Here is a 26,450-nt window from a genome sequence, read left to right as displayed (position 1 = left end):
CTTCTGTTTGCTAATGCTGCTCTGCAAATACAGCTTGCTGCAGACCACCATGGCATAAAATCCAGGGCATGTCAGCACTGCTTAAAGAGCTCTGACACCACTTGCCATGTTAAAGAATCTTAATTTAGCGACTTTACTGGGATTTATTGGATGCTGTCAAAAAATAAATTTACACTGGATATGCAAGGGATTCGACTTCAGATAAATATGCATTTTGTGGGATGGTTTTTTTTTTTTTTAAACTACCTTGCCGTTTGCAAACCTGACTCCATAGCCATTTCTAGAGTGAACCCTTGCTTTGCGAAGAGCAAGATGTACTGCACGTTTCTTCCTACCGCCCGCCAATGGCAATAGTGCCAATGGTCAAGACGCACCATAGTGAGCAGCAGAGGGAAGGAAGGAAAGATGCCATCAGGTCGCAGTTGTGCCCTCGCCTGCCCCGCGCTCACTACTGAGTGTGCAGGCGCTGCAGCAGGTCGGCTCGGGCCGTGGTCACTGCTGCGGGCAGAAGGCTCCCTCTCAGTACAGAGGGCGCCCACTGGGCAGGGGAGCCATGTTTCCCTCAATGCATGTGGACTGGGTCAGAGCATGTGAGGTGGGTACTCTGGGAAGAAGGAATCCGGGGCCACAGGTTGCAGAACCCATCTCCCTGTAGTTAGTCCGTCTGCTCTGTGATGGGCTGAGTAGGAATGAAACCTACTGGCCCTTTTGTTCACATCTATTATGAATAAGTTTGCACCAACAGCCACATTAGCTACTTAGTTTTAATTAGCTGGGTGAGAAAAGTGAAAGTGTAATTGCTGGTAAGCCAAGGCTACTTTAATTTTTATTTTGTGGGACAGATGTAACTCCTTTGATGTAAGAAACAGGCAGGAAGAGGGGGAAGATGGCGGAAGAGTAAGACGCGGAGATCACCTTCCTCCCCACAGATACATCAGAAATACACCTACACGTGGAACAACTCCTACAGAACACCTACTGAACACTGGCAGAAGACCTCAGACCTCCCAAAAGGCAAGAAACTCCCCCACGTTCCTGGGTAGGGCAAAAGAAAAAAGAATAAACAGAGACAAAAGAATAGGACGGGACCTGCATCAGTGGGAGGGAGCTGTGAAGGAGGAAAGGTTTCCACACACTTGGAAGCCCCTTCGCGGGTGGAGACTGCGGGCGGCGGAGTGGGGAAGCTTCAGAGCCACAGAGGAGAGCACAGCAACAGGGGTGCACAGGGCAAAGCGGAGAGATTCCTGCACAGAGGGCCGGTGCCAACCAGCACTCACCAGCCCGAGAGGCTTGTCTGCTCCCCCGACGGGGCGGGCGGGGGCTGGGAGCTGAGGCTCGGGCTTCGGAGGTCGGAAGTTGGATCCCAGGGAGAGGACTGGGGTTGGCGGCGTCAACACAGCCTGAAGGGGTTACTGCACCATGGCTAGCCGGGAGGGAGTCCGGGAAAAGATCTGGACCTGCCGAAGAGGCAAGAGACTTTTTCTTCCCTCTTTGTTTCCTGGTGCGCGAGGAGAGGGGATTAAGAGCGCTGCTTAAAGGAGCTCCAGAGACGGGCGCGAGCCACGACTATCAGCGTGGACCCCAGAGATGGGCATGAGACGCCATGGCTGCTGCTGGAGCCACCAAGAAGCCTGTGTGCGAGCACAGGTCACTATCCACAAGTCCATTCCCGGGAGCCTGTGCAGCCTGCCACTGCCAGGGTCCTGTGATCCAGGGACAACTTCCCCGGGAGAACGCACGGAGCACCTCAGGCTGGTGCAATGTCACACTGACCTCTGCCGCCGCAGGCTCCCCCCTCAATCCGTGCCCCTCCGTCCCCCCCAGCCTGAGTGAGCCAGAGTCCCCGAAGCAGCTATTCCTTTAACCCAATCCTGTCTGAGCGAAGAACAGACACCCACAGGCGACCTACACGCAGAGCCGGGGCCAAATCCAAAGCTGAACCCCCGGAGCTGTGCGAACAAAGAAGAGAAAGGGAAATTTCTCCCAGCAGCCCCAGGAGCAGCAGATTAAATCTCCACAGTCAACTTGATGCACCCTGCATCTGCGGAATACCTGAATAGACAATGAATCATCCCAAATTGAGGAAGTGGACTTTGGGAACAACGATGTATTATTTTTTCCCCTTTTCCTCTATTCGTGAGCGTGTATGTGTATGATTCTGTGTGAGATTTTGTCTGTATAGCTTTGCTTTCACCATTTGTCCTAGGGTTCTGTCCGTTCAGTTTTTTTTTTCTTGTTTGTTTTTTTTACTTAAAAATTTTTTTTCTTAATAATTATTTTGTATTTTTTATTTTAATAACTATATTTTATTTTATCTTACTTTATTTTATCCTCTTTCTTTCTTTCTACTTTTTCTCCCTTTAATTCTGAGCCGTGTGGATGAGAGGCACTTGGTGCTGCAGCCAGGAGTCAGTGCTGTGCCTCTGACATGGGAGAGCCAACTTCAGGACACTGGTCCACAAGAGACCTCCCAGCTCCACGTAACTTCAAACGGCGAAACTCTCCCAGAGATCTCCATCTCAACACCAACACCCAGCTTCACTCAACGACCAGCAAGCAACAGTGCTGGACACCCTACGCCAAACAACTAGCAAGACAGGAACACAACCCCCACCCATTAGAAGAGAGGCTGCCTAAAATCATAATAAGGCCACAGACACCCCAAAACACACCACCAGACGTGGACCTGCCCACCAGAAAGACAAGATCCAGCCTCATCCACCAGAACACAGGCACTAGTCCCCTCCACCAGAAAGTCTACACAACCCACTGAACCAACTTTAGCCACTGGGGACAGACACCAAAAAATATGGGAACTACGAACCGGCAGCCTGCAAAAAGTAGACCCCAAACACAGTAAGATAAGCAAAATGAGAAGACAGAAGAACACACAGCAGATGAAAAAGCAAGGTAAAACCCCACCAGACCTAACAAATGAAGAGGAAATAGGCAGTCTACCTGAAAAAGAATTCAGAATAATGATAGTAAAGATGATCCAAAATCTCAGAAATAGCATAGAGAAAATGCAAGAAACATTTAACAAGGACCTAGAAGAACCAAAGAGGAAACAAGCAAGGACGAACAACACAATAAAGGAAATTAAAAATACTCTAGAAGGGATCAATAGCAGAATAACTGAGGCAGAAGAACGGATAAGTGACCTGGAAGATAAAATAGTGGATATAACTACTGCAGAGCAGAGTAAAGAAAAAAGAATGAAAAGAACTGAGGACAGTCTCAGAGACCTCTGGGACAACATTAAACGCACCAACATTCGAATTATAGGGGTTCCAGAAGAAGAAGAGAAAAAGAAAGGGACTGAGAAAATACTTGAAGAGGTTATAGTTGAAAACTTCCCTAATATGGGAAAGGAAATAGTTAATCAAGTCCAGGAAGCACAGAGAGTCCCATACAGGATAAATCCAAGGAGAAACATGCCAAGACACATATTAATCAAACTGTCAAAAATTAAATACAAAGAAAACATATTAAAAGCAGCAAGGGAAAAACAACAAATAACACACAAAGGAATCCCCATAAGGTTAACAGCTGATCTTTCAGCAGAAACTCTGCAAGCCAGAAGGGAGTGGCAGGACATATTTAAAGTGATGAAGGAGAAAAACCTACAACCAAGATTACTCTACCCAGCAAGGAACTCATTCAGATTTGATGGAGAAATTAAAACCTTTACAGACAAGCAAAAGCTGAGAGAGTTCAGCACCACCAAACCAGCTTTACAACAAATGCTAAAGGAACTTCTCTAGGCAAGAAACACAAGAGAAGGAGAAGACCTACAATAACAAACCCAAAACAATTAAGACAATGGGAATAGGAACATACATATCGATAATTACCTTAAATATAAATGGATTAAATGCTCCCACCAAAAGACACAGACTGGCTGAATGGATACAAAAACAAGACCCATATACATGCTGTCTACAAGAGACCCACTTCAGACCTAGGGACACATACACACTGAAAGTGAGGGGATGGAAAAACATATTTCATGCAAATGGAAATCAAAAGGAAAGTGGAGCAGCAATTCCCATATCAGACAAAATAGACTTTAAAATAAAGACGATTAGAAGAGACAAAGAAGGACACTACATAATGATCAAGGGATCAATCCAAGAAGAAGATATAACAATTATAAATATTTATGCACCCAACATAGGAGCACCTCAATACATAAGGCAAATACTAACAGCCATAAAAGGGGAAATCGACGGTAACACATTCATAGTGGGGGCCTTTAACACCCCACTTTCACCAATGGAGAGATGATCCAAAATGAAAATAAATAAGGAAACACAAGCTTTAAATGATACATTTAACAAGATGGACTTAATTGATACTTATAGGACATCCATCCAAAAACAACAGAATACACATTTTTCTCAAGTGCTCATGGAACATTCTCCAGGATAGATCATATCTTGGGTCACAAATCAAGCCTTGGTAAATTTAAGAAAATTGAAATTGTATCAAGTATCTTTTCTGACCACAACTCTATGAGACTAGATATCAATTACAGGAAACAATCTGTAAAAAAATACAAACACACGGAGACGGCTTCCCTGGTGGCACAGTGGTTGAGAGTCTGCATGCCGATGCAGAGGACGTGGGTTCGTGCCCCGGTCCGGGAAGATCCCACATGCCACGGAGCGGCTGGGCCCGTGAGCCATGGCCTCTGAGCCTGTGCGTCTGGAGCCTGTGCTCCGCAACAAGAGAGAACACAGCAGTGAGAGGCCCACGTACCGCCAAAAAAACCCAAAAAAAACAAAAACACTTGGAGGCTAAACAATACACTACTTAATAACGAAGTGATCACTGAAGAAATCAAAGAGGAAATCAGAAAATACCTAGAAACAAATGACAATGGAGACAGGATGACCCAAAACCTATGGGATGCAGCAAAAGCAGTTCTAAGAGGGAAGTTTATAGCAATACAATCCTACCTTAAGAAACAGGAAACATCTCGAATAAACAACCTAACCTTGCACCTAAAGCAATTAGAAAAAGAAGAACAAAAGAACCCCAAAGTTAGCAGAAGGAAAGAAATCATAAAGATCAGATCAGGGCTTCCCTTGTGGCGCAGTGGTTGAGAGTCCGCCTGCCGATGCAAGGGGCACTGGTTCATGCCCCAGTCCGGGAAGATTCCACATGCCGCAGAGCGGCTGGGCCCGTGAGCCATGGCTGCTGAGCCTGCGCGTCCGGAGCCTGTGCTCCGCAAGAGGAGAGGCCACAACAGTGAGAGGCCCATGTAACACACTCACACACACACACAAAAAAAGATCAGATCAGAAATAAATGAAAATGAAATGAAGGAAGCAATAGCAAAGATCAATAAAAGTAAAAGCTGGTTCTTTGACAAGATAAACAAAGTTGATAAACCATTAGCCAGACTCATCAAGAAAAAAAGGGAGAAGACTCAAATCAATAGAATTAGAAATGAAAAAGGAGAAGTAACAACTGACACTGCAGAAATACAAAACATCATGAGAGATTACTACAAGCATCTCTATGCCAATAAAATGGACAACCTGGAAGAAATGGACAAATTCTTAGAAATGCACAACCTGCCGAGACTGAATCAGGAAGAAATAGAAAATATGAACAGACCAATCACAAGCACTGAAATTGAAACTGTGATTAAAAATTTTCCAACAAACAAAAGCCCAGGACCAGATGGCTTCACAGGCGAATTCTATCAAACATTTAGAGAAGAGCTAACACCTATCCTTCTCAAACTCTTCCAAAATATAACAGAGGGAGGAACACTCCCAAACTCATTCTACGAGGCCACCATCGCCCTGATACCAAAACCAGACAAGGATGTCACAAAGAAAGAAAACTACTGGCCAATATCAATGATGAACATAGATGCAAAAATCCTCAACAAAATACTAGCAAACAGAATCCAACAGCACATTAAAAAGGATCACACACCATGATCAAGTGGGGTTTATTCCAGGAATGCAAGGTTCTTCAGTATACACAAATCAATCCACATGATACACCATATTAACAAATTGAAGGAGAAAAACCATATGATCATCTCAATAGATGCAGAGAAAGCTTTTGACAAAATTCAACACCCATTTATGATAAAAAAGCCTCCAGAAAGTAGGCATAGAGGGAACTTTCCTCAACATAATAAAGGCCATATATGACAAACCCACAGCCAACATCGTCCTCTATGGTGAAACACTGAAACCATTTCCACTAAGATCAGGAACAAGAGAAGGTTGCCCACTCTCACCACTCTTATTCAACATAGTTTTGGAAGTTTAAGCCACAGCAATCAGAGAAGAAAAAGAAATAAAAGGAATGCAAATCGGAAAAGCAGAAGTAAAACTGTCACTGTTTGCAGCTGACATAATACTGTACAGACAGAATCCCAAAGATGCTACCAGAAAACTACTAGAGCTAATCAATGAATTTGGTAAAGTAGCAGGATACAAAATTAATGTATAGAAATCTCTTGCATTCCTATACACTAATTTGAAAAATCTGAAAATGAAATTAAGAAAACACTCCCATTTATCATTGCAACAAAAAGAGTAAAATATCTAGAAATAAACCTACCTAACGAGACAAAAGACCAGCATGCAGAAAATTATAAGACACTGATGAAAGAAATTAAAGATGATACAAATAGATAGAGAGATATACCATGTTCTTGGATTGGAAGAATCAACATTGTGAAAATGACTCTACTACCCAAAGCAACTGCAGATTCAATGCAATCCCTATCAAACTACCACTGGCATTTTTCACAGAACTAGAACAAAAAATTTCACAATTTGTATGAAAACACAAAATACCCGGAATAGCCAAAGCAATCTTGAGAACAAAAAATGGAGCTGGAGGTATCAGGCTCCCTGACTTCAGACTATACTACAAAGCTACAGTGATCAAGACAGTATGGTACTAGCACAAAAACAGAAATATAGATCAATGAAAGAGGATAGAATGCCCAGTGATAAACCCACGCACATATGGTCACCTTATCTTTGATAAAGGAGGCAAGAATATACAGTGGAGAAAAGACAGCCTCTTCAATAAGTGGTGCTGGGAAAACTGGACAGGTACATGTAAAAGTATAAGATTAGAACACTCCCTAACACCATACACAAAAATAAGCTCAAAATGGATTAAAGATCTAAATGTAAGGCCAGAAACTATCAATCTCTTAGAGGAAAACATAGGCAGAACACTCTATGACATAAATCACAGCAAGATCCTTTTTGACCCACCTCCCAGAGAAATGGAAATAAAAACAAAAATAAACAAATGGGACCTAATGAAACTTAAAAGCTTTTGCCCAGCAAAGGAAATTATAAACAAGACCAAAAGACAACCCTCAGAATGGGAGAAAATATTTGCAAATGATGCAACTGACAAAGGATTAATCTCCAAAATTTACAAGCAGCTCATGCAGCTCAATAACAAACCCAATCCAAAAATGGGCAGAAGACCTAAATAGACATTTCTCCAAAGAAGATATACACATTGTCAACTAATACATGAAAGAATGCTCAGCATCATTAATCATTAGAGAAATGCAAATCAAAACTACAATGAGATATCATCCCACACCTGTCAGAATGGCCATCATCAAAAAATCTAGAAACAGGGCTTCCCTGGTGGCGCAGTGGTTGAGAGTCCACCTGCCGATGCAGGCGACATGTGTTCGTGCCCCGGTCTGGGACAATCCCACATGCCGCAGAGTGGCTAGGCCTGTGAGCCATGGCCGCTGAGCCTGTGCATCCAGAGCCTGTGCTCTGCAATGGGAGAGGCCACCACAGTGAGAGGCCTGCATACCGCAAAAAAAAAAAAAAAAAAAAAATCTCGAAACAGTAAATGCTGGAGAGGGTGTGGAGAAAAGGGAACACTCTTGCACTGCTGGTGGGAATGTAAATTGATACAGCCGCTATGGAAAACAGTATGGAGGTTCCTTAAAAAACTATAAATAGAACTACCATACGACCCAGCAATCCCACTACTGGGCATATACCCTGAGAAAACTATAATTCAGAAAGAGTCATGTACCAAAATGTTCATTGCAGTTCTATTTATAATAGCCAGGAGATGGAAGCAACCTAAGTGTCCATCATCGGATGAATGGATAAAGAAGATGTGGCACATACATACAATGGAATATTACTCAGCCATAAAAAGAAATGAAATTGAGGTATTTGTAGTGAGGTTGATGGACCTAGAGTCTGTCATACAGAGTGAAGTCAGAAAGAGAAAAACAAATACCGTATGCTAACACATATATAAGGAATCTAAGAAAAAAAAAAAAGAAAGGGTCATTAAGAACCTAGGGATAAGACGGGAATAAAGACACAGACCTACTAGAGAATGGACTTGAGGATACGGGGAGGGGGAATGGTAAGCTGGGACAAAGTGAGAGAGTGGCATGGACATATATACACTACCAAACGTAAAATAGATAGCTAGTGGGAAGTAGCCGCATGGCACAGGGAGATCAGCTTGGTGCTTTGTGACCACCTAGAGGGGTGGGATAGGGAGGGTGGGAGGGAGGGAGACGCAAGAGGGAAGAGATATGGGAACATACGTATAACTGATTCACTTTGTTATAAAGCAGAAAGTAACACACCATTGTAAAGCAATTATACTCCAATAAAGATGTTAAAAAGAAAAAAAAAGAAAAGAAACAGGCAGGAAAGGCTAGGAGGAGGGCTGGCGTCGCACCTTGCAAGTCCAATTATGACATTTTCATTCACAATCTTTTTAAGATAATTATGTTTCAACCTGAATCTTGACAGTAAAGTATATGTTTACGAAATTGCCAGTTAGATAAACTAAGTGTGTAAGATGATTAAACAGAAAAAAGACATTCATGGACATTTTTTTCCACATTATTTAAATGTGTTGTTTCTGGTGGACATGTCAAAAGTTTCACTGTTTTTTTAGATCAAAAATAAATGACAAATAGTGCAAGACCTGTTGCGAACAAGCATGGTGGTCATGGCCAACTCCTTTACTGTTTCCTGAAATTTGCTTCCAAAACATACAGTATATATGTGGAATCTAGAAAAATGGTACAGATGAACCGGTTTGCAGGGCAGAAATAGAGACACAGATGTAGAGAACAAACGTATGGACACCAAGGGGGGAAGTGGGGCGTTACGGGGGGGGATGGTGGTGGTGGGATGAACTGGGAGATTGGGATTGACATATACACACCAATATGTATAAAACTGATAACTAATAAGAACCTGCTGTATAAAAAAATTAAATTTAATTAAATTTAAAAAAAGAGAAAGAAATGTACCCAGCATATAAATTAACCTGTTTTTCTATCCACATAAAAATCTAGGTTTGATCCTAAGAAACTGTGGCTGAATTTCCTCAGGAAGGCTGCTTCAGTGGCCATCAGTAAGCAGCAATAAGTCTAGGCCTGCTCCGTGCAATACTTGCCCTTGAGTAGGTGCTCAGTCTGCATGGGGACGAGCACGAAAGCACAGTCCCGCTATAGTATAGCACTGAAACAGAGGTGTGTGGCCATGCCTGCATGTTGCTGCAGTTTTGTCATAGTGTGGGAGCTCAGTGGGGTAATACACCTGAAGCAAAGGCAGCAGTATCCATGGTGGCCATTTCTGTGGCAGAACCCCTGAAGAACTAGGCACATCAACAGGCAGGAAGGGACAATAAAACTAACGCGGACTGAGTACTTTCTACGTGCACGTTACCTCATTTAATCCTCCTACGGACTCTATGGCACACAAAAGTTATCCACATTGTACAGGTAAAAGCACAGAAAAGCATTGTACTAAAGCACAGAGAAGTTAAGTGACATTCTCAACTTTGCACAAATGGAAATAAAACATACAGCCCTTGGCCTGTTTCCGCCACATCATGACCTCACACTCTCCACGTCCACCATTAGCTTGGCCTAAACCCACATTTCAGCTTTTCGGACACTCCTCCACCCAAGGCGGATAGACTGCTGTGTAACTTAACCAATATTCTTCCATTAGTATAAGAATAGTTCGGGTTATGAAATTTGTCTTAATCTCAGTGATAGGACAATAATTTCTAGCAAGATTTCATAACTTCTCAAAATATTCCAATCGTGATATTCTTTTTCATCTCAACAATTTTTGTTTGCTCTGCCCCTGGGGAACCTGCAGGATCCTGGGAGAGTAACTAGCATCTTTGCCTTATCACCCCACAGGTTGGGAAGCAGCACCTTCAGAAACATGCAGCGCCGGCACACGACACTGAGGGAAAAGGGCCGCCGTCAGGCCATCCGCGGTCCCGCCTACATGTTCAACGAGAAGGGCACTAGCCTGACACCCGAAGAGGAGCGCTTTCTGGACTCGGCTGAGTATGGCAACATCCCGGTGGTCAGGAAAATGCTGGAGGAGTCCAAGACCCTCAACTTCAACTGCGTGGACTACATGGGGCAGAACGCGCTGCAGCTGGCAGTGGGCAACGAGCACCTGGAGGTCACGGAGCTGCTGCTCAAGAAGGAGAACCTGGCGCGGGTGGGGGACGCGCTGCTGCTGGCCATCAGCAAGGGCTACGTGCGCATTGTGGAGGCCATCCTCAGCCACCCGGCCTTCGCGCAGGGCCAGCGCCTGACGCTCAGCCCTCTGGAGCAGGAGTTGCGGGACGACGATTTCTACGCCTACGACGAGGACGGCACGCGCTTCTCCCACGACATCACGCCCATCATCCTGGCGGCCCACTGCCAGGAGTATGAGATCGTGCATATCCTCCTTCTAAAGGGCGCGCGCATCGAGCGGCCCCACGACTACTTCTGCAAGTGCAATGAGTGCACCGAGAAGCAGCGGAAGGACTCCTTCAGCCACTCGCGCTCCCGCATGAATGCCTACAAGGGACTGGCAAGTGCTGCCTACTTGTCCCTGTCCAGCGAAGACCCTGTCCTCACCGCGCTGGAGCTAAGCAATGAGCTAGCCAGACTAGCCAACATTGAGACTGAATTCAAGGTAACTCTCCCACTTACCACCCTGCAGGCAGATCGCCTTGTGGGCTCTTCCAGGTGTGTCCAGGAGCCAAATGGGTTGTCTTCTGGTCTAACACTGGGTCTTGCCTATTCAGGCTCACAGGGAGGAAGGGAAATTCCTCAAGGTGTGGCAGATGTAGGCCTGAAGGAAAAGCAGCCCATTAGGTGAAATATTTGAAACCACATAAATGTGGTAAAGAGGTGACGTAAATGCAAATCCATACAGTAAAAGACATGCAGCACACAGGCAAGATTATACTGTGGTTCTAGTATAAATGTCTCAGCTCTGCCCCAGGCAGCTCAGGAATGTCTAGGATACTTCTGGTTGTTTCCCAGTCCAGGTCTTGGACTTCTTGATTGTCTCACCTGTACAGTTTTCACATTTGTTTTGTTCATAGCTCTAACCCATCCTAGACTACTGTGTTGATCCTAGATTCAATAGCAATGGCTTGCTGAATTGAGAAAGGCTTGCAGTTATGTCAAAGGGCTGAGGAGGAGGTACACCAAAATACAAATAAAACTCTCTCTGTAGAGTTGGGCTTGTCATCCCAGTAGATGGGCCCAAGGCCCCCTGAGAATACTTGGAACTACCAGGTTAGTCCAGGAGATGGAGACCCATCTCCAAAGTCCATTATGCAATAGTGGTCCTGTGCTTTTACTGTCAACTGTCACTCCCCCTGAAAGAGAAAACTGGGACCTAATTCTTTTGACAGTTTAATAATAAATTAAAAGCAAATATTTAGTGGGCACTTACTGTGTACCAAGCACTAAGTTCCTTACCTATATGATGTTGTTTAATCCCCTCAACAACCATTGGTATGGGTACCATTATTGTGCCCATTTTATATGAAGGCACAGAGGTGGAGAGGTATCATGTAGCCAATAAGTAGTAAAACCATTGTTTTAATCTAGGCACTCAGACCCCAGAGCCAGCTCTTAGCCATTCTGGGAAGTTGTGAGTCAGAGGCCTTGTTCATACATTGGGCTTCTCAGAGTTTCACTTGTCTCTATCTGAAAGATACCTTCCACTGCAGAAGGTGTGGCTGAAAGAGTGGAAAATACAACTGGGCTCATAATTTCTCATCCTGCCATTCAGTCAGAGCCTATGATGCCATGAAGCATGCAAAAAGGTTTCACATGTTGGGCTGACACAAGATGTCACCGGCAGGAAAGGAGTTCATTGTCCAAATAAGATGTCAGGGCAAGAGTTGCCCCTGCATGGGACACAATTAGGTGGCGAAGGATTGGTACCAACTCACAGCAAAGGAGGCCTCATGGACCATCCTGTTCAGGAAGATCTCAAAGGAGGAAACAGAATTGGGCTAGGCTTTAATGAGCAGAAGGAACTGAATCAGTGGGAAGAGAGATGTAGGCATTCAGAGGAGAGGCAAGTGAAGGTGAGGTCCAGAATGGCCCACAGCAGGCAGGGGACGGATGAGATACTCCATGTGACTACAATAAAGACTTCCTGTAGGGGCACCAGAAGGAAAGCTGAAGAGATGAGTGGGCAGACCTCAGAGGGCCCTGCATGTCAAGCTGAGCAGTTTGGATATTATCCTCTTAGAAATGGAGAGCCCCTGAAAGTTTGTGATTAGGAGACTAAAATGAAAGCTAGGGTTTTGGAAATTTACTTGACTGGTAGGTAACATGAATTAGAGGATTTGGAGTGTGAGACACTGAGACTGAAGAGGGGGACAATTTAGTTGTGCATGCATGAGGTCATTGAAGCCTCTCTGTAGGAATGGGATCACCCACAGCCAGGCACTGAAGAACCAGGCTTACAGGAAGCTGCAGGGCACTGCAAATTATGAATAGATGAAAAATCCTGTGATTAAACTAATTTCACTCCATCTGTCCCCTTACCTTGGATCCATCTACTGAACTGGAGCCACTTCCATAAACCCTGTAACATTCATAGCCTCATCTAGAAAAATTGGTGGATGTAGATGTAGAGATTAACCAAAGAAGCTCCCAAGGAATGTGGCTATTGCCTCTCATTTCCTTGTTTCTGTACAATAAACTCCACCTACCAGCAATATGTCCAGTGATGTCCCAAGGAAGCTTAGTGGAATTTTGCTTGTTCCCTAGGCTTCAGACTGAATATGCACAAGCATATAAAAGAAATGGCTAAGCCAATTAACTTAGATATTTCTGCCCAAGAAAAAAACAATTCAAGCAAAAAAATGTTTTTTGGATCAGATTATCTGGATAATTGCCCAATTCTCTATTTATCTGGAATCTGGGAGCATGCCAGCCTTACTAAATAAAATGATGCTAAACTAACATTTGGAAGTACATCTGAGCCATTTGTTTTCTTTACTAAAACCCAAAGTCTGGCATATTTTAGTATATATAATAATCTAAAACTGGAAGTTTGTTGAAAGCATCTACTATGATATTTTGATTTAAAAAGTAAATTATGGGGCTTCCCTGGTGGCGCAGTGGTTGAGAGTTCGCCTGCCGATGCAGGGGACACGGGTTCGTGCCCCGGTCTGGGAAGATCCCACGTGCCGCGGAGCGGCTGGGCCCGTGGGCCATGGCCGCTGAGCCTGCGCATGCAGAGCCTGTGCTCCGCAATGGGAGAGGCCACAACAGTGAGAGGCCCACATACCACAAAAGAAAAAAAAAAAAAAAAAAGGAAATTATGAAAATTATGTACAGTTAAGAACATGACTAACATAATGACAAATTTTTTCTACAATGCAATGAATAAGAGTTAGCATAAATACATTTGCTGGCTATTAACATCCCCCTAGTTACCTTTGTTTGAAATAATGTCTTTCAGATTGTCGACAAATGGTGCATTATAAATTAACATAAGCCTTCCTTTAGAACTTTATTATTTATTAAACTGTCCTTACATGTGCATTCCTGACATTATAAATCTTCCCAGAGAAAAGAGCAGCTTATTAGCAAGAGGGAAGTCAAACTGCAATAAAAGAATAAAGAGCAAGTGATGTGTTCTAAAATGTACTCTTCAGGAGTCTGTTCTGCTTTAGAGGGACTACACATTGATGAGTGCAGCCATGTGTTATGGAGATGACCCAATGCCATCAACTGTATAAAAAAGCTATCAGCTTCTCACTGGAGATGTCATAAGTCGTCCTCCAGATCCTCTAAAACACCCATTCTGGGAGTGACTCTTCCTGACTAGAAAATATCATGCAGGAAAACCTGGATTCAGTTGCCCAAGCTATCGGGTTTTTTTGTTTGTTTGTTTTTTAAAGATGATGTTGGGGATAGGAGTTTATTAATTTATTTATTTATCTTTGCTGTGTTGGGTCTTCGTTTCTGTGCGAGGGCTTTCTCTAGTTGCGGTGAGCGGGGGCCACTCCTCATCGCAGTGCGCGGGCCTCTCACTATCGCGGCCCCTCTTGTTGTGGAGCACAGGCTCCAAACGTGCAGGCTCAGTACTTGTGGCTCACGGGCCTAGTTGCTCCGCGGCACGTGGGATCCTCCCAGACCAGGGCTCGAACCCGTGTCCCCTGCATTAGCAGATTCTCAACCACTGCGCCACCAGGGAAGCCCCAAGCTATTGTTTTTAGAGTCTTTTTAATTTACCACCAGAAGAAAGTTTAGTCATTAGCAATAAGTAGAGCCAATGTCAAGGTCTCCAGTAAATTCTGGCTGGAGTCAGATGCCTGCTAGCAAGCCATTATTTGTAGTGTGGAAATTATGCACATATTTTCTTACGTCTCTCTAATCTTCTTGGGCCTACAAAGATATTAAAACTTGATGTGGCAGTGAGGCCTCCCTAATGCCATGAATGGTGCCCAGAAATCTAGTAAGCACTCCATAAATCCTTGAATAAAGGAAATCCTGGAAGGATAATCATATCACTGATGAAGCAAGTGATTACTTTTATCTATGATTTAAACTCTTCCAGCAACTATGGATTTAACAGAGGTATTTGATGGACCTGGTGAAATGAGGAAGCTCTAAAGATTACAAGGTGGTTGGAAACTAACACACGTTACATAACTGAAGACCAATTGTATGCTGCACCATCTGGTGTCGATGACCACTCAACTCCTGGAGGGCAGAGAGTGCTTTCCTGGTCTTGCCCACACAGAGCAGAACACGTGTCACCTTGGAGCACTGCCCACAAATGGCACTTTGGTTAACTGATTTATCTACACAGTAGGAGACAAAGAAAGGGAACCTCTATCGGATAGACTTTTCAGAGGTGTTTCATCCTGCTGGAACGGGCTTTCTGTGTAGAGGTGCCCGGAGTAGCCTGGAAAAATAAGGAATCTGCCTATCTCAGTTGAGTTACAGCTCTGCCACCATGAACACAATAAGGTCTTTACATTTCTCTTGAATTAGCCTGCATGGTTTTCTTCATTGATCATCCTTCTGATAAAATTGCTCAAGGTCCCCTTTATTTTGCCGGTATCTTCCCAGTCAAATTCCTGGGCATCCTGTCTAGGTGTATTGTTTATCTGTGGAGCTGTTATTTCAAAAGGATTACAGATGTGTTTCAAAAGGATTTCTCTTTCTTCCAACTTAGAGTTATGCCAACAGCAATGTCTGGTGGGAGTGGGGAGGGGATGGGGAAGGAAAGTATGACAAAGGAATACTGTAGAGGGAGGTTTAGGGGTTTGGAAGGAAAGAGAAAGCAGGATCAGGATTGGAGGTATTCCTCTTGCTTTCTCACCTTTTGCTTAAATTGAAAAAGTACCCAGTGTTCCCAAGTCAAGAAACTGTGGAAGCCCAGCAAACCCTTTACCTTAGTTATTTAAGATTTGGTCATTCTGAATAATAAGCTGCAACTGAGAAGGCTTTTCCTGTTGACAACACATCAGCATGGCGGCTGCAGGCTGTGCTTCAGATACAAGCAAGTTATTCTTAGAGACCACAGAGGGCAAGAGTAGGGGGGAAAGAAAGCTAAAGCTATAACTTCATCTTGCTTGAAGTGCTGATGACTTTTCTGTTTGTCGATGGGTTGTTAACTACATGCATTACGAAAAATAGATAATGAATTATGTATCAAGGTTTCTGTTGCCATTTTAAGACCCACAAAAAACTCTCTGGGCCTAAAATACCACAAATTAAAAATGCAAATAATGATAAATTGGACCAATTTGCCACCTGCTACGATCTCTAGTGAGATCCCATTGTGAAGGTAAAGATGTTGAGATGACAGTTTGCAATTTGCTTGCAAACTTATCAAAATGGAAAAGGGAAGAGAAGGGGAGAAGGTGAAGGAGTGACTTTGTATTGTGGAACACATCTGAACCCTGGAGTCTGGAGCCATGAAGCTTGAGCAAAGCCCTCTCTGGGCCTCGGGTAGTACTGAAAGCTGAACAAGCCCATTGCCCCCAGCCTCCGGAGGAATCTGTGTTTGCACCTGTTTCTCATATGCTTTGAATATTTTTAGGATTTTTAAATTTTATAGACCAAAATCCTGGGAAAATACACTTCCTTGAAGTCTGAAAGCTTGGCTGGTAGTATAAACAAATGCCTGCTTAACATGCAGGAAATGACTTGAAAATTGTTTCCTTTCCCTTTGGGAAAATATTTTTAAGCTGTGAAGGCTACAGGTCTTAAAAGCAAGTTGTTTTTGCTGTTGTTTAAGAGAATCAGGCAGAAACCTCCTCAAAGCACTCGTTTATATACCATCCAAAAGACCCTCAGGGATCTGACTGTGTCACCCAATCCCTCTGCTTGAGGATGCAGAATGTAAGCACAGAAGAGATAGATCACAGATGTCAGGTGACGAGCTATAATGGGACAGCCCCCCCCACTAAGCACGCACAGGTAAAATGCGGCCAGAGCATGTGCACTGGTCTCCATACCTGAGAGAAAGATCCAGGGACTGGCTTATCCCAGGAGAAGAGACAGAGTTGATTCTGCCCACGTTAGCTTTGTCTTTTTCTATTTTTCTACCTAAGTGTCTGGAGGAGCACTTTCACCAGAGCATTCATTAATGAGTCATCACAGGAAAATGAGCTAATTAATGTGTCCTTTAATGACAGTTTTTCATTGGGTCACAACTAATGCCTTAAATGATCTTTCCTCTTCTACTCTTTATGCCAAGAGTATTAGCCTCTAAAATACAGGGAGACAGTGTAAGTTGTGTGACAGGTATTCAGATGGGAAAAAGGAGGCCACTATGCTAGACGAGGACAAGGACAGGGGACAGGCTTTGGGTGAGCACCCAGTGCAGCCATGCTTCATTTTCTCAAGGCTATGGAGTCGAAAGCACAGAGCTTTGCTCCAGAATCAGAATGACCTGGGTTCCAGTTCAGAGTCTTCTCCTAGCAACCATACAATCTTGGGCATCTATTGGAAGTTTGTTTTCTTATTTGAAAAATGGAGATGGGGGAGGGAACAAGTGTTAGGAAAGAACTGCAACGTGTGGGAAATGGAATGTTTGTTTTCCCCACCCAAACACTTGCCCTGACCCTAATCTCTGTAAATGACATCTCGATTCACCCCATTGTTATGAGCTTTCAATGCCTCATCCCATTCAACCTCCAGAATGTCCTGGCACATATTAGGTACTCAGTAAATATTAGTTCAGTAAATAAATGAGTCAGTGAGTGAATTAATGAATAATGACCTCCAAGCGTGTTGGTGAGGATTAAATGAGATGAAGAATATAAAACTCTTTGAAGAGGACCTGACCCATAGTAAGTACATAATTTTCCCCAGAGATCGCAGTGGGGATCCCTTTTTGTTCCCCAAAGCCCACTGGATTTTCAGCACCACAACTTTTCTTCCCAATAAACACAACTTAAATTTCAACACCTCCTCTGTTCAGAGGGTCTTCCTGATTTCTGCTAAGCTTCCCTCCCCAATCCCAAAGATATTTCCAGAATAAGAAAAAGTACAGGCTGTGCGTATGAGCTCCATGATTAACAATAGGTCAAGGGAGTATTTTCCAATTGGAAAAATGCAGACCACTGAAACTGAAGAAGCCTGGCGTGCTGCTAAAATATTGCTGTGAAAAGAAGCAACATGGGCAGGAAAGACAGAGGCTGCAAAGTGGGGGAGGGAGAAAATGGGCAAGCTGAGCTCCTGCCAAGTACAGACGGAGATTATTTTTTGAAAAATATCTCTGTGTTAAAGATCCATCACTACACACAAAAATACTGGGAGAAAATCATTTCCTATACAAGTGCAACTATCAGTCTGAAACGTCAGAGATATGGAGGAAATGGAGGCAGTTCTTAGAGGATATCAGGCAATGAGTAGTAGCACAAATTATATCAAAAGGAAATGATGAAAATGTAGAGTTTTTCTCTGAAAAAGAGTTACAGTTCTATATATAAATTAATCATAATATACCAACAACAGGGAGGCCTGTGTTTTACTAGCAGCAAATTCACATGTAGATTAAATGTGGAAAATATATGTCAGGAGGGTGGATGGAAATATGGCCTGTAGACCTGTAGAATATCAGAACTGGATGGACCCTAGTTACAGAGCTATCTGAAAATTCAGCATTCATGCAAAAAATACTTAATTAAGCCTCTAGTATGAGCCAGGCTCTGGGTTGGGTGCTGGGATGAAATGATGAAAAGATAAGTTCCTGCCCTCAGGACCTTACAGTCTAGTGGAGGAGACGGGCGTTCTTCATATAATCACACAAATAGCTTTACAAATCGTGCTGGGTGCTAAGCAGTAGAAGAGCAATTTTAAAAGCACTGACTTACTGGGACAGCTGACTCTGTGTAAGTGTGTGCATGTGTTTAACGATTTCTCAGAGATGACAACATTGAAATGAAAATGGAGGGTATGAGACAGATAGACAGCAGGGAATGGGAAAGATGGTTCCAGGCACAGCAACTGCACATGAAAAAGCCTAGTGAAGAGAGGGAAAAGAGAGGCCTGTGTAGAGAATCGTGACTAGCTCCCTATCATAGGGAGTAAACAGAAGAGGTGACAGGTGACAGAGGTGCTAAAGAACCACTCAGCCATGGCCTTACCACTTGGCAGCCTCGGTAAGAAGGTGGAATTCACTGTAGGGTGAATGGGGAGCTATCTGAAGGTTTCAGCAGGTGAGTGAGTGACTCAGCTTGGAAAGATCCACTCTGCCTAGTGTACTAAGTGGCTTGGAGGGGACAAGACTGGCAGGAGTTGGACAACTGCTGTAGGAAGGGGCAGTCCTCCCAGGAAGGGGGCGGAGGGAGTGGCAGAAGGACCAGCACATCTCAACCAGCAGGTGACTCACTGCAGCTGGAGTGACAGCACAGTCAGAGAAGGAGACGGCTCCTGGCTGTTTCCAGGACAGCTGTCTTATCTAGGAGTTCTAGTTATCTAGGAACTTCTTCGGTCCCTAGGGCCTCTCAGTGGTCTCCAGAGAGACGCAGGGAGGGGAGGGAGAACAGAACCAGCTCTTTATTTCTTCTCCAAGGTGGAAGCCCAGTGGAGTAGCAGGAGGGCAGGACAGTGATGAGGATTCCGATTTTCTACCTTGAACTTTGGAGGCACAGAAGGGTGTGCCCCAGGCTTGGCCAAACTATTCACGGCATAGCACTGCCAGCACAAAGGTATCGGAAAGTGGGTTCAGAAGTGATAGCCCCAGTATAAAAAGTTTTCCACTAGATTTCAATCTTTCCACTGCGCTTTTCCAGATTCTCAAGACACCTTTCTCCCTGTGCTTGCTGCATGGCCCAAGTAAAGTTTACATTAAAGTAGAGGAAAATATCTAATCTCATCTCTGATTTGTGTTCAACTGGAGCTCATTTTAGCACAAATAAAGGCACAAAGGAGACCGCTCCCTCGTCTTCCTCCAAGACTCTGGATGTTGAGAATACCAGACCAGGAGGATACTGGAGGCAGATGAGGCTCTTCTGGGTACCCAGAATCCTCCTTGGTGAAATCCCAGTTGAGTCTAGGTGGATATATTAATTTCCTAGGGCTGCTGAAACAAAGTACCACAAATGTGGTGACTTAAAACAACCGAAATTTATTTTCTCACAGTGCTGGAGGTCAGAAGTCCAAAATCAAGGTGTTACCAGAGGGCCATGCTGGCTCTGAAGGCTCCAGGCTAGGATACGTGCTTCCTTGGCAATCCTTTGCCTATAGATACGTCACTCCAATCTCTGCTTTTGTTGTCACATAGTGATCTCCCTGTGTGTTTGTCTCTTGCCGTCTTCTTGTAAGGACATTCTTAGAAGGACCAGTCATTTTGGATTAAGGGCTCACTCTATCCCAGTAGGACTTTGTTTTAACTAATTATACCTGCAAAACCTATTTCCAAATAAGGTACCATTCTGGAGTTCTAGGAAGGATGTGAATTCGGCGGGGACACTACTCAACTCTATACAATAGGTAGCAGCAGGCTGAGAAACTGAGGAAGGCTGACACCAGGATTCTAGGCAGACCCACAGAGCAGGGCAGGATAAAAGCGCAAAGGTCAGTTATTCCGGGAACCAAAGACAGTCCTAAAACTAGGAGGTCATTCTGGAAGAAAGGACAGAGACTATTGATGCGTTCTACTGACCAAGGCACAAGCTGAGACAGGCTAATTCTGTAAAAGCCTGTGTGTGTGTGTGTGTGTGTGTACGTGTGTGTGTCTCCGTGTGTGTGCATGTGTGTGCGTCTATGTACATGTGCGCGTACGTGTGTGTGCGTGTGTGCATCTCTACATGTGCGTGTACGTGTGTGCTTGTACATGTGTGTACCTGTGTGTATGTGTCTCCATGTGTGTACGTGTGTGCGCGCATGTGTGCGTATGTGTGCGCGTGTGTGCGTGGTGTAGGTTGTGTGCACATGTGTGTGCGTGTGTGTGCGTGTACGTGTGTGTGTACGTGTGTGTGTGTGCGTGTGTGCGTCTAGGAAAGGCAGGGTGGCTAAGAAGTGGGAGGTAGCTGACAGAAGCAATGGGGGAGACAGTAATGGGCCACGACCCCTATCCAGTAGGAGAAAAACATTTTCAAGTGTTGGCTTTGGGGATAATGAAAATAAAACACACAGATTAGAAAACTTTGAGAGAATATAGAAAAGTAGAGGGAACAAAAACGTCAGCATTGGGCTTCCCTGGTGGCGCAGTGGTTGAGAGTCCGCCTGCCGATGCAGGGGACACGGGTTCGTGCCCTGGTCCAGGAGGATCTCACATGCCGCGGAGCGGCTGGGCCCATGAGCCATGGCCGCTGAGCCTGCGCGTCCGGAGCCTGTGCTCTGCAACGGGAGAGGCCGCAGCAGTGCGACGCCCGCGTTTGCTCCTAGTGCTCCCTCTACCCCCAGGTACAAAAATTGAATTAATACTATAACTACTTGATGGATCATTACTATCATATTTTTGTTTCCCTTCATACTTTACCCCCTATTCTCCCTCAGCCCCCAAAAAAGCACCCACTTCAATGTATTTAATGTATTTACACCGAATATTGTGGCATTCCCCCATGTGATATCAACACATTACAAATAACAGTTCCTAGAAAATTTTAGTGTCATGTGTCCTGAGGAAAACTTTTCCACTACCATCTTAGGTTGCAATGGTTGGGGGCCTGTGAATTGACTAACAAAAGACAGATTAACGGGAGAAGAGACCAAGTTTATTCACACGCACACAGAAGTGCATAAAAGAAGTGGCTCCCTAAACAGCTAAGGACAGGGGTTTATATACCAACCTAGCAGGGTAAGGAAGAGGAGAAAAGGGTTTAAGGAAAAACAGGATGTTTAGGAAACACATGGGCTTTTAGGGATACAAAGGGAAGGCTTGAGAGTTCGTGAAGTTTGTTCTCATCCAGGTGGTCAGTCTCCTTTCTGGCTGTAAACCACGCCCCCAGCCCCTCCACAGAGGGGATTTATGGCAACTGTATTTTTGGGAGGCTCTCCTCAAGTTAGGAAAAGAAGTTTAGTTACTGTTTGTTCAGATGTTTTTAACTTAAAATAATCTTCATGTCATTTTGATGATTTTGAGAGTGCCTACACGTACTCATGAAAACTAAACCTCTGAGCCCCATCACAGAACTCCTGTGGACCAGTATGAGGTGAAGCTGGGCCCCAGGGACTAAGGAAGGGCCATGTGAAGAAGGGTTTCTGAGTCGTGCCCAGGGAGAGACAGATTTGCCTGTGTAGGGGAGGAATTTTCCCTCCACCTTTCTGAGTGCAGAGCTGAGACCCCTGTGATAAAGACTAACAAAAGAAAAACAAACACAAGTACAGAGAAGCACATATACCTTGTGTATACATGAGAAATACCCAGGGAAAAATGAGTAACTCTCTGAAGCGGCTTAGAATTCAGGATTAAATACCATCTAATAGGGAAAGATATGGAGGATGGCGGCAGGGGTGCAGGCCTTTTAGGGGAGAGTAAATGAATTTTAGGAAACACGAATGGGCGCGTAGAAGAATAGATGGGAGGTATGATAGTTTGTGACAAAGTCTGTCTGGGTATAGTACCTCCTCTCCTGTGACAAGAGCCCATCTTCCCTGGTTCAAGAAGCTCCCAGGGAAGGGATTTATGGCCATCAAGTTCCTTTTGGAGGATCTGTCTTGAGGCAGAAAAGGGGCATTCAGAGAAAGCCTCTCTCTGCATTTGCTGTTTTTTCAAGTGTATCATGCAAACAGATGAGAGAACTCAGAGATGAGTAACTCAAAGGGGTAGTTAGAACTTGGGCTTATATAACATCGTAACAAAAGGATAAATCTTTAGACACATGACAAGACAACAGAAAAGAACTCTGAGCTTCTAGGGGCATCAAATTGTGGGAAGGTAAATATATGGGGAAACTAATGGTAGATGAGAGCTAGTTTTAACAAGGTTGTTGCGTAGATACCTCTGGTGCTGTCTCTGGGCTGGTAAGGGTCTAGAGTTGTCTCTGGTGATTAACATCTGTTTTTCTTGGTAGAGAGCGAAGGAGGGACACCCTTTACAAATTTATGCTCTGCTTTTAGCCAAATAGGAGAGGGCAGAGAGCTTTTCTTGTATCTGCTTCTTCTTAATTGCCTTTAGCGCAAAAGAATCCTTATGACAAAGTGGCCCATTTTAGGGTGGCAGATTCTGCTACCCTTCAAGCCCATGAATTGTAAGAAGCTGGAAAATACCATAGCAGCTCTTGGATTCCAGGTAGAGTTCCATTTAGTACCCATTAGGAAAACTGAGAGAACTGCATTTGATTGCAAAGGGAAAAAAGTTTCCATCATTCAGAAATCTCGCTAGGCATTGATGAACTAGTGTCTCTCTCTCTCTTTCTTTCTCATTTATAAACTATGTGATCAGTACCTACCGTAAGTGTTATACACTCAAACACAGTGTAGGGATAATAAACACTCTTTTAATATCCTGGCACAGGCTTCCTTTCAAAACGTGTATTACCCTAGCACTAGGAGGCCATGGACTTTTCCATCAGCTCTCAGTAGGACAGATCAGGTAGTATGGTACCGTCTGCACTCTTGCCGACCCCAGGAGCCTGGAGGAGTTGGAGTACAGGCTCTGGTCACTGCAGATGCAGAATGGTATAAGGCCCAGGAAAAATAAGGAAACTAATCTTGTGTACCTAGTCCTAAAATTACAGTGATGTAAGAATGACTGAGGCTAAAATTTTCTAAATACTATCAATTCTCAAACAGAAAAGCACTCCCCAAATGCTTGGTAGCACGATTATCTTTCATATTATTATGTTCTTTCCATCTCCCATACCTACAGTGTGAAATTAATAATAATGACCTGTTCTTCTGGGCTGCAGAGCAGGTTTACTAATTACTGATGGATAAGTGCTTTGAACATTAAGAAGGGCCATGCTGAGATGCTAAGCTTCTCTCTCTCTTCCTCTCTTCACCACCCTCCCCCACATCCTGGAAATACAATACCCTTCCATTTACAGTAAAACAGGTGCTTGGACCTGGGGCATCAGAATTCATGTTTGCATTTTGGGGAAGGATAGCACGCCTTTTAATGATACATGTTGAAGACCAGGGCTTTGCCTGTTGAGTTAATAGCTCTCTCCAGCTTCTCCTACATATACTTTGAAAGCAGTAGCTCAAGAATCTTTCTGATGACAAGTTCTCTTTTCTGGTGATTATTAATTTTGCTTAAAGTTTATTCTAAGAATTCACCTAATACCTTCCTGCAGCACATCAGAAACTTGATTTTTTTTATGTGCTTAAACCTGATATTTTAATGTAAGCATGGAGATGAGAGCCAGGAAATGTGGAAAAAATGTTTTAATTTGGCTTAAAAAAACTAGGAGCAAGAGTTTATTTCCCCAAATGGTATTCCCTCTAAGATTATAAAAGTAGAAAGCAGATTTTAAACACAGGGTTGGATATTTTCTTTACCTAAAGCAAATATGTGAGGAGTGTGCTCACGGTAGTCAGATTTCAGAGATTACTTGAGGGAACTAAATAGCTTGGAGCCTTGTGGTCACACTCTGCCCAGGGCACAGCATATGTCACACAGGTGATTTGCCACCATAAAAGACGATCCTCGGGGGCAATGCTGGCATGGGGGGTGCTGAGTGAGGAGACCCGGGGCTCCACCAGGAACTGACTTGTGACCTTGGCTCAGTCACTTTACTTCTCTGCAGCTCATCTTCCTCATGCATAAGATCAGGTACTTTTACTAACAATCCCTTGTTGAGTCCCCACTTCTCTAGGCCTTTCTGCTTCTCATTTCTACAGGGCATTTTCATAAACAACATCTAAGTTGAGATTTAAGAAGAGATGATTATTCCCATTTTACAGTTGAGGAAACGGACTGAGAATGGTTAAATGGTTTTCAGCAAATGGTGGTCTTCTTTCTGTGTGCCAGATACTGTACTAGGTACTAGGTCTACAAGTGTGGAAGAGACCTGAACTCTGTCCTCAAAGCAATGGGAGAGACTGGAGAGTTGAGGGATAAATACAACATAGTAGAGTAGGAGCAATATGCTGTGAGAACACAAAGAAGAGCGCAGCAAACTGCCTGGTGATGTGAGATAAGGATTCCTGGAAAAGATGATATTCTGAAGTGGTTCTTGAAGGATGAGTTTGGCAAATGGAGAAGGGAAAGAAAGACATAAAGGGAGACAAATACCATGTGCAGAGGCGTGAACGGCCCAGTGTTCTTGGTGGATGGGTTTAAGGGAAGGGGGCTAATCTTAGGGAAGTATATTGAAATATGGTAATAAAGATGCATGGATTTTATCCTGTAGCTTTTTAACCAAGGGGATAGTGGTTTGGCATCAGGGTAGAAGGAACTGTTGTCGGTAAACAGTCCAATCAGGAGGCTAATTCAAAAGCCTAGAGACCAAATTCTAAGGACTTGAATTAAGATCACGACTGTGAGTGTGGGCAGTGGGGCTCAGACAGTAGAGATTGTTTACATCAGAATCCATAGATCTTGGTAACTAATTGGCAAAGACAAAGGTGAACCCAGGACTTCTAGCTCAGGAGGCTGAGTGGATGGGGACTCTATTTCCTGAAGCAGAAAGCAGAACATCGGGTTTGGATGTTTGGAAGACCCATGTGTTCAGCTTGGGGCATGCGGGGTTTGAAGTGTGTGCGGGACCTACCAGTGCAGATGACCACTTGGCAGTTGGACACTGAAATCTGCTCCTTGGAATACGGGCTGGGGGTGGAGGTAAAAGCCTGGGCTCACCAGCACACAGGTAACAACGGAAGCTGTAGAGAGAAATGAAAGCATATCAAAGCCTCGGTCTCTCTCTTTTTATATTTTTACAAAACAGCTTTAAGTCCTACTTCCAAGTGTTATTAAGTCATTCTTTGGAGAAATCAGTCAACAAACTAGAATCTTATTTTCCTGATTAGATTTGAACTTATTTAAATGCAATCACTTACTCCTCTTTTACCCGTGTCTTCCGGGACTTTTAGAAAGTCAGTGCAGTTTGCTATGCACAAGATAATGAGCCTTGAACAGGCAAGTCTGGCTCCAAGACCATCTCTGAGAGCCAAGAATAGACCCCCATTCGCACCTCCTAGATCTGTTCCCTGGTAGCCACACGCCAGCACTTAATTGTGCCTCAGCTTCCCATAAATAAAATTCTTGAATCAGAGTATATGTATGGTCATTTTATGCAACATTTATCAAGTCCTATAATGTGGCATGCCCTGGGCTGAGATATACAAATTAATGAAGTTAATTAGTCAAGTATGAACGTGTCAAAAATACAGAGAGCACTTTGACAGGTCTGCTGGACCCTAAGAATAAAATGCAGTGGGTGTCCAAGCATGAAACAGTGGATTTCCCCAGGGATATCAGGAAAGCCATCCTGGAGTTACCCTCTGCCTGGTCTTAAGAAGAGCAGAGGTTCTTAGAGGAAGTAAAGAGGAGCATCAGTCCAGACTTGGGAACACAACGGACAAAGGCACTGAGGTGAAAAGAACGGTGTATGCTCTTTTGATCAGAGAAATCATAAGTACTGATTTGCCTAATTTGGTTTTGGGGTTTTGTTTTATAATTAGCAGGGCTCTACATTTTTTTAATTCCTACCTTGCCATCTAGTCGTTAGCCCCTCTTAATCAATAGCATTTTTCAGCAATCACA

At 43.9% G+C, this 26,450-nt stretch overlaps 1 protein-coding gene across 3 annotated transcripts in view; it reads left to right on the top strand.

The window, feature by feature from the left end:
* Positions 1 to 26,450, top strand: part of TRPC7 (transient receptor potential cation channel subfamily C member 7) — a 141,982-nt gene that overhangs the window by 7,893 nt on the left and 107,639 nt on the right. For all 3 annotated transcript variants that reach the window (XM_029219012.1, XM_029219011.1, XM_029219010.1), the window contains exon 2: positions 10,214 to 10,991. In XM_029219012.1, coding sequence (XP_029074845.1) covers positions 10,214 to 10,991 — 778 coding nt within the window. The remainder of the gene's footprint in view (positions 1 to 10,213; positions 10,992 to 26,450) is intronic.

The sequence above is a fragment of the Monodon monoceros genome, unplaced genomic scaffold (genome assembly GCF_005190385.1).
Source record: "Monodon monoceros isolate NGI ecotype Baffin Bay Population unplaced genomic scaffold, NGI_Narwhal_1 Super_Scaffold_12, whole genome shotgun sequence".
NCBI classification, from domain to species: Eukaryota; Metazoa; Chordata; class Mammalia; order Artiodactyla; family Monodontidae; genus Monodon; species Monodon monoceros.
The sequence above is the reverse complement of the archived record's forward strand: the minus strand, read 5'-3'. Positions and strand labels throughout refer to the sequence as shown.